This window comes from Loxodonta africana, chromosome 6, assembly GCF_030014295.1.
Source record: "Loxodonta africana isolate mLoxAfr1 chromosome 6, mLoxAfr1.hap2, whole genome shotgun sequence".
In the NCBI taxonomy this organism is placed as follows: domain Eukaryota; kingdom Metazoa; phylum Chordata; class Mammalia; order Proboscidea; family Elephantidae; genus Loxodonta; species Loxodonta africana.
The window spans coordinates 24600435-24609499 of record NC_087347.1 but is presented as its reverse complement, the minus strand read 5'-3'; the positions used below and the strand labels follow the sequence as shown (position 1 = coordinate 24609499).

At 40.1% G+C, this 9065-nt stretch overlaps 1 protein-coding gene across 1 annotated transcript in view; it reads right to left on the bottom strand.

Moving 5' to 3' along the window:
• Positions 1-2518: 2518 nt before the first annotated feature.
• Positions 2519-9065, bottom strand: part of EPHA4 (EPH receptor A4) — a 32296-nt gene continuing 25749 nt past the window's right edge. The window contains exons 9-10 of the mRNA XM_064286647.1: positions 4077-4232; positions 2519-3751 (exon numbers count right to left, since the gene is read on the bottom strand). Coding sequence (XP_064142717.1) covers positions 3637-3751; positions 4077-4232 — 271 coding nt within the window. The 3' untranslated portion in view covers positions 2519-3636. The remainder of the gene's footprint in view (positions 3752-4076; positions 4233-9065) is intronic.

Below are 9065 nucleotides of genomic sequence, written 5' to 3'. Positions count from 1 at the left end.
GGCACTGCGATCCCCATTTCATAGGTGAAAAAACCAAGGCAAGAGAAGTTTGTATAGGTCAAAGGCCAAAAAACATCTGCAGAGTCAAGAACAGACCCTGAAATGCAGTTTCACCCATAGATCTCACTGCCTCATTTTGCCACCTCATCTGTTAATAAGGTCTACAGGGTCACTATGAGTCACGATCGATTCAATGGCAATGGGGTTTTTTTTTTTTTTTGGTTACTGGCAAACACAGGAGGGAAAAGTCAATAATTAAGAAAGCACGTGCTGATAAAATAAGAGGATAGCAGAAGAGCTGTGGGATTGATAAACTGCAGGTGGCCACACAAAATACAGGAAATTTCAGCACAACCAGACTAAACAAAAAGCAAAGAAGTTCCCTGAATAAACTGAATGCTTCGAAGGCCAGCATAGCAGGGGCAGGGGGCCTGGGGACCATGGTTTCAGGGGACATCTAGGTCAACTGGCATAATAAAATCTATTAAGAAAACATTCTGCATCCCATTTTGGAGAGTGGCATCTGGGGTCTTAAACGCTAGCAAGCGGCCATCTAATATGCAACAACTGGTCTCAACACACACGGAGCAAAGGTGAATGAAGAATACCAAAGACAGAGGGTAAGTATGAGCCAAAGAGTCAGAAAGGGCCACATAAATCAGAGACTACAACAGCCTGAGACCAGAAGAACTAGATGGTACCTGGCTACAACTGATGACTGCCATGATAGGGAACACAACAGAGAATCCCTGAGGGAGCAGGAGTACAGTGGGATGCAGACCTCAAATTCTCATAAAAAAGACCAGACTTAATGGTCTGACTGAGACTGGAGGGACCCTGGAGGTCATGGTCCCCTGACCTTCTGTTAGTCTAAGACAGGAACCGTTCCCAAAGCTAACTCTTCAGACAGGGAATGGACTGGAGTATAAGATAGAAAATGATACTGGTGAGGAGTGGGCTTACTTGGATCAACTAGACACATGAGACTATGTGTGCAGCTCCTGTGTGGAGGTGAGATATAAAGGCCGAGGGGGACAGAAACTGGCTGAATGGACACAGAAATACAGGGTGGAGAGGAATGTGCTGTCTCCTTAGGGGGAGAGCAACTAGAAATATATAAAAAAATAAAAGAAATATATAGCAAGGCATATATAAGGTTTTGTATGACAGACTTGGCTTGATGTGTATACTTTCACTTAAAGCGCAATTAAAAAAAAACACTAAGGATTCATCAAATTTACACCTTTAGCATTGATTTCCTTTGGTATTGATTTTGCATAAAAAAAAACACTAAGGATTCATCAAATTTACACCTTTAGCATTGATTTCCTTTGGTATTGATTTTGCATAAAAAATGTATTAGCAGGTATGTAAAACAGTGCATAGAAAATTTGACTAGTTATGATTTAATTGCGTGCAAAAGTTATTACAACCTCCATAAGAACCTAATTTATTCTTGGGAATTTATGCTCTGGGGAGAGCTGGTGAATTTTTTTCATCTGTTAAAAAACAAAAAAGAATACAGGTGTCCACAGTGACCCCTTGGGAGGGACTATCTTTATAAACCCTTGTGCTCCTCTTTGTACCTCCTGCTAAGGATACCAAGTTCAATCCTGCTTCTTCCACTGCACACCGTGACACCTTTTTTCCTTAAAATTTTTTATTTAACTAAATCCATTTTACCAATGACTATTTTAAACATGTGTTTACAAGTTGGTGACCCTGGGTGATACAAACGGTTAACGTGTTTGGCTGCTAACTGAAAGATTGGACATTGAGAGTTGGAGGTTCAAGTCCACCCAGAAGCAACTCAGAAGAAAAGTCTGGTAATCTACTTACAAAAAAAATCAGCCACCGAAAACCCCACGGAGTATCTACATGGGATCAAATTGATAATAGCAACATGAAATGTTAGATTAGGGAGCTTAGGGGGCAATAAGCTTATGTTAATGGGGGAGGAACCATTTGGAAAAGGAGGGTGAAATGGTTACACGACTTGAAGAATGTAATTAATACTGCTCAATTATACATGTAGAAATTGTTGAGTTGGTGTATGTTCTGCTCTGTATATTTTTCAATAACAACAACAAAAAAGAAAAAATAAATTACACCTGCTACTTTTGAATGATATAGAATAACACTTTAATCTCAGATATAAAACATTTGAATTTTATTGAGAAAATAATTAAAATTTTATTTTTCTTTAAACCTACTGCTGTCGAATCGATTCTGACTTAGAGTAGTCCTGTAGGACAGAGTAGAACTGCCTCATAGGGCTTCCTACGCTGTAAATCTTTACAGAAGCAGACTGTGACATCTTCCTCCCGTGGAGCAGCTGGTGGGTTTGAACTGCCCACCCTTTGGTTAGAAGCTGAGCACTTAACCACTGTGCCACCAGGGCTCCTTTTTTTTTTTTTTTTTAACACGAACGAAAATAAACAACAACAAAATGCTATGGAACACAGTTCTATTCTGACATACATGGGGTCGCCATGAGTCAGAATCAACTCAAGGGCAACTGGTTGATTGTTTTTTTATTTACAGATAGCACTCCTTCTAAAGAGGTATAACCAGCAGGTATAAGGCAAATTTTTCTGGAAAACACACAAGATAGATTTTTCTGGATAACATGCAAGCATGTAAGAGGGGGCAGGAGAGAACGGCTTCAGCCCCAACAGGGAGTCTGGTAGTGCCAACCACTGGGGCTGTTGAGGAATTTTAACCTTGATCTGATACATTTAACAGAGATGAAAAAACGCTTACTGCTCAGTACCTCAAATCAGGTCAAATTAAAAACAAAAAAGTGTCTGTTGGAGAAAGATCCATTGCTGGTTCCTTCAACTTACCTTTTAGATTTGGGGTTGCTCCTTTAATGGGGAGACACAAGAAAGTTCCCTATTTAAGATTGTCACAGCCCACTATCCATAAGGTAGTTACAATAAGTTTGTAGAGTCCCAAAACAAGATTTTATATGGCACAACCTCAGGCCCAAAGAAATAGGCCTCATTTGTCCAGTTAGGGGGGAACTGGTGCTGGGTTTTTTTTTGTTTTTAATAACCCATGTTTCTTTCCTTTCCAGCCCCCCATAGTAATAGCGGTCCACCAGGCGGGCTGAGCCACGCTTCCGCAGAGCACGAAGGGAGCCACATGGTTTCGCCTAGGTTCTTTCCATGGTGTGAACCAAGCCCTAAAAGCCACAACGGAGTCCTTCAAAAACGTTCCAGGGCATGGTCTTCATTCCAGTGAAAGAGGAACGGCTGCTAGTTATTCCACACATAAAATGCTACAGTCGTCATTTCAAATGGAGAGAGGAGCAAAGGTGTCTCAGAGAAACTCAGTGTCTGGCAGCAAATACAGCATTGGAACTCAGAGGTGATGTTCTATTTATACAGGTACATGTATTTTACAGAAGCACTTCTGAGAAACAATTTGTTCCAGGTCTTATTCCAATGACAAGATGTCATTTCCGTGAGGCGCACCAGTTTCTGCAATCTGTACACCAAGCAACACTGCAGATTTTTTTTTTTCCCTTATTTTCAGAGGGCGGAGACGAAGTAAAAAAAGTGCAGTTCTTCAATTAAAGTGCATGGATGAGGTAAACTAATTTCAAGAGTTTTGAGTTTATTCAGTACTGGCTCAGACAGGAACCATGCGGCCGTGTATCTGCTGCATTTGGGTTCGCATGGCCTGGAAGCTGCTCAAAATCTTATTCTGGTGCGTGATGGCTGTGATGCCAATTCTTGCCAGGTCACTGTACGTAGGAGGGAAAAAGAGAGAACAAGTCACATGGGCTGAGAATCTTTTCCAGGTTTCATGCAGACACACATTTGAACCAGCCACAATTAATACAGCACAAGGCAGGTGTATCAGCGTGTTTAGTTAAGCAATCCAATGCAGTAATGTAGGTGGCTTTAGGGAGGCCGTGTAAAATTACACTCAATCAAAATGAGAGGCATTCCAGTTTTATTATTATTATTATTTAATGAGTAGGATGATTATGCAGCTCAAAGCAGAAAAAAAGGAAAATACTATTAAATCCAGATTTACCCTTTGGTGTTACATCGCTGAGTACTTACTCCTGGTTCATGTGTACCACCGCCTCTAGTGTGGTATAACCAGCAGCTGTGAAGTTATCCTTATACCGGTCCATTTTAATGGCCTGGAGCCAATCGCCCACTGATACTACGGCAGAGAACTCAGGAGAGCTTGGATCCAACAAGGCAGTGTTGGGCCTGGAAAGACAGAGAGCAAGCGTAGAAGACAACGGGTGTCAGTGACTCATCAAGACTCAGAAGTCAGCTTGCCTAAATTAGGCAAGGGGAACTGAAACAGCCAGAGTAGATTTCAGGTAGAATAGCCATCGGTCAAATGTCATCACACTAATTCTTCCCCTCGATGTTACAAAGTTGCCAAAAGATTTATCAATCACCCTGTTATTGTGAGCTGCCTTTGAGGTGGCCCCCAACTCATGGTCACCCCATTCACAATGGAAAGAAACCCTGCCCGGTTCTGTGCCATCCCCATGATCAGTTGTGGATTGGGTCGTGATCCATAGGGTTTTTATCAGCTTATTTTTAGAAGTAGATTGCCAGGCCTTTCTTCCTAGTGTACCTTAGTCTACAAGCTATGCTGAAGCCTGTTCAGCATCATAGCAACAACATGCAATGCACCACTGACAGGCGGGTGGGCTGGCTGTTTCTGAGGTACATTGGCCAGGGATAGAATCTGGGGGTCTCTCGCATGGAAGCAAGAATTCTCAGCAATCACCCTATCTGTTCTGAATTCCATTTCCCACATTTGTTTTATGTGGACTTCTTAGTGCATTAAATGCTCACAGCAGATCTTTTAACATCGTAGCCTGGGGTAAAGACTGGGGGGAACCCTTGTGGCTGAAACCTGCTCAGTCTTCGCAGAAGAGTCTGGCCCCTGCCAGCACTGCATGTTATAGCCGTTAGTTCGGCAACTATAGAAACCCTAGTGAAGTATGAGTGAGGGGAACTGGGAGCTTGCAGTCTGCCAGACTTAATGGCAGCAGAGAAAGCTGTGAGCGTTCAAGTCCAGCATGTATCCAGCCAGGTTTGCAGGCAGGCTCAGTGCATCCAAACAAACTTGGGACAGCAGGGAGTTAATCCCCTCTTTCATCAACCCATGTCTGACCAGCACGTGTGCCAAGACTGGCAGGAAGAATGGCCACTTTGATCACTGTTCGGACTGTGGAATGTGCTTCTCGTATTCCCTTGCTGGAGCACCTAAATAATGATTTCAACAAATTCAAAGTGTTTCTTATTAACTTATTTATTAGTTTATGCATTTCTCAGGCCAGGTGTTTTTTATTAGGTCACTGTCAAGAGCTACTACAGTTCAAGGCAGGAACACTGGATTCCTTGTGATATTGGTATACAAAAAATCACCTATTTATAGATACTCTTTATTAAGAGAATTACAGCTATCATCATTAGCAAACTAATAACCACAGGGAAGACCTTCATAGAATTATTTCATATACTATCGTTATTACACTGACCTATCTACAACACTGCTACTTGTTAAGTTACATTTTCTTGCAGTTCCTTATTCTCTAGAAATTAGAGAATTTTTTTATCTTACCACGTTAGCCAGATTTTTATCCTGAGGCTGTGTTTGTGAGTACAGGTATTTTCACCAGAATTACATCAACACTACTGAATTTTCAATCAAAAAATCATTTTCTCTTGAAAACAAAATTAAGCCAATATAATGCCTTGATTAATTTTCTACAGAATTAGTCCACTTCCATTTTGTTTCATTTTACCTAAATTATTTTGATTTGAATTACTATTTTTATATAAATATCTTAATGAATGTTTACATTATCAGTTTTTTTTTTTTTTTGTCGAAATAATAGCTTGCCTTTGTGATCTTTCTTTTATGTCTGTTAGAGCAATTAAATCCAATTTTCTGAGTAAAATTCTGTGGATTATTGCATTAAGAATAATCAAGATTTATTTCTTCTCCCTATTTTGAGTGGGTAAACAAATACTGCCACTTAAAATTTTATACGTTTAATTTTATTGTTGGATGTTTGTCAATAATATTCACAATTAACGACCAATCATTTGCATGACTTCTAACTTAAGGAAAATAAAAAAAATAATAAAAAATAAAACAGCATCAGTAGGGCAAAGATGCGGACTCTAGGCGCCCGGAAGGTCAAAATGACCTGAGGGTCATTTTTAACCTTGCTCTGGAAGTCTTTGTACTCTTTGTGGAACACCTTGATAGTTGCCTAATTTTGTGCTGAATCACATTCCATGTTATACTACATATTCCACGATCAGCAAGCAGTAATAAGCATCAAGCTATTTAAGTACCATCAGTGAGAAAAATTTAGAATTGAGCAAAGTGTATCCAATAACTCAATTGGTTCTGCATGCTGGGGTAAAGCTGTCATTATGCACTATCAGTGGCTGAAGAGCATTAGCCACTTACGCTAGCAGGAGAATCACCAAAGAACTGGCCTTAGGACCTTTGGACAAAACATGTGGGATCTGGAGCTAAAGATCTATAAGCCGGAGGAGTTTTACCTTGGGATCAAAGAAGTCAACTAGATTTGGAAAGGAGGTGTCTTATAGTCAACTGTTTTCATCTTCTTGGAAAAGAATAAAACACAGTCCAGAAATATAGGGATACCTTGTTTTATTTTGCTATGCTCTACTGTACATTGCAGATAATGTGTTTTTTTACAAATTGAAGGTTTGTGGCAACCCTGCAGTTGAGCAAGTCTATTGGCGCCATTTTCCCACAGCATGTGTTGGCTTCATGTCTCTGTGTCGCATTTTGGTAGTTCTTGCAATATTTCAAAATTTTCATCATTATTATATCTGTTATGGTGATTTATGATCTTTGATGTTACTATTGTAATCGTTTTGGGGCACCACAAACTGCGCCCATACTAAGTCAGTGAACTTGATCAATGTGTGTGTTCTGACTGCTCTACCAATTGGCCGTTCTCGTCTCTCTCCCTTGAGCCTCCCTATTCCCCCAGACACGACAATACTGAAATTGGGCCACTTAATAACCCCACAGTGGCCTCTAAGTGTTCAAGTAAAAGGAACAGTCGCAGGTCTCTCACTTTAAGTCAAAGCTAGAAATGATTAAGCTTAGCGAGGAAGGCACGTCAAAAGCCGAGACAGGCTGAAAGCTAGGTCTCTTGCACAGAACAGTTAACCAAGCTGTGAATGCAAAGAAAAGTTCTTGAAGGAAATTAAAAGTGCTACTCTAGCGAACACACGACAGCCTTATTGCTGATATGGAAACAGTTTTAGTGGTATGGCTAGAAGATCAAACCAGCCACAACATTCCCTTAAGCCAAAGCCTAATCCAGAGCAAGGCCCTAACTCTCTTCAATTCTATGAAGTCTGAGAAAGGTGAGGAAGCTGCTGAAGAAAAGTTTGAAGTTAGCAGAGGTCGGTTCATGAGGTATAAGGAAAGAAGCCGTCTCCGTAACATAAAAATGCAAGGTGACGCAGCAAATGCTGATGTAGGAGCTTCAGCAAGTTATCCAGAAGATCTAGCTAAGATAACTGATGAAGGTTATCTTAGCTACACTACACTACACTACACAACAGATTTTCAGTGTAGATGAAACAGCCTTATATTGGAAGAAAATGCCATTTAGGATTTTCATAGCTAGAGAGGAGAAGTCAATACTGGCTTCAAAGCTTCAAAGGACCGGCTGATTCTCTTGCTAGGGACTAAAGCAGCTGGTGACTTTAAGTTGAAGCCAGTGCTCATTTACCATTCTGAAAATCCTATGGCCATTAAGAATTATGCTAAATTTACTCCGCCTGTGCTCTATAAATAGAAAAATAAAGCCTGGATGACAGCACATCTGTTTACAATATGGTTTACTGAATATTTTAAGCCCACTGTTGAGACCTACTACTCAGCAACATCCATTCTGCAGCCCATGGATCAAGGAGTGATTTTGACTTTCGAGTTTCATTATTTAAGAAATACATTTCATAAGGCTATAGCTGCTGTAGACAGTGGTTCCTCTAATGGATCTGGGCAAAATAAATTGAAAGCCTGGATAGGATTCACCTTTCTAGATGCCATTAAGAACATTGTGATTCTTGGGAGGAGGTCAAAATATCAACATTAACAGGAGTTTCGGAGAAATTGATTCTAACCCTTACAGATGATTTTGAGGAGTCGAAGGCTTCAGTGCAGGAAGTAACTGCAGATGTGGTAGGAACAGTAAGAGAACAAGAATTAGAAATGGAGCCTGAAGATACGACTGAATTGCTGCAGTCTCATGATAAAATTTTAACGAATGAGGAGTTGTTTCTAATGAATGAGCAAAGAAAATGGTTTCTTGAGATGGAATCAACTCCTGGTAAAGATGCTGTGAACGTTGTTGAAATGACAACAAAGAATTCAGAACAGTAAAAAAAAAAACTTAGTTGATAAAGCAGTGGCAGGGTTTGAGAGGACTGACTACAATTTTGAAAGAAGTTCTACTGTGGGTAAAATGCTATCAAACAGCCCCGCATACTACGTAGACATCTTTCGTGAAAGGAAGAGTCAATCGGTGTGGCAAGCTTCGTCACTGTCTTATTTTAAGAAATTGTCACAGCTACCCTGACCTTCAGCAACCACCACCCTGATCAGTCATCAACCATCAATATTGAGGAAGACCCTCTACCAGCAAAAAGATTACAACTCACTGAAGGCTCATACGATGGTTAACATTTTTTTTAGCAATAAATTACTTTTTAATTAAAGTGTGTATATTGTTTTTTTTTTTAGACGTAATGTTGTTGCACACTTAATACACTATAGTATAATGTCAATATAATTTTTATATGTACTGGGAAACTAAAAAAATTCTGTGACTCCCTTTATTGCGATATTTGGTTTTTTGCGGTGGTCTGGAACAGAACCCGCAAAATCTCGGAGGTATGCCTGTGCTACGTGATTTTTGAATTTTTTTTTTTTAGATCACCCAGCTAGTAAGTGGCAGGGGTGAAATGTGAATTCACCCCCATGTTATTTAAGAAGCGGTTGAACACTCTTTGTAAAGT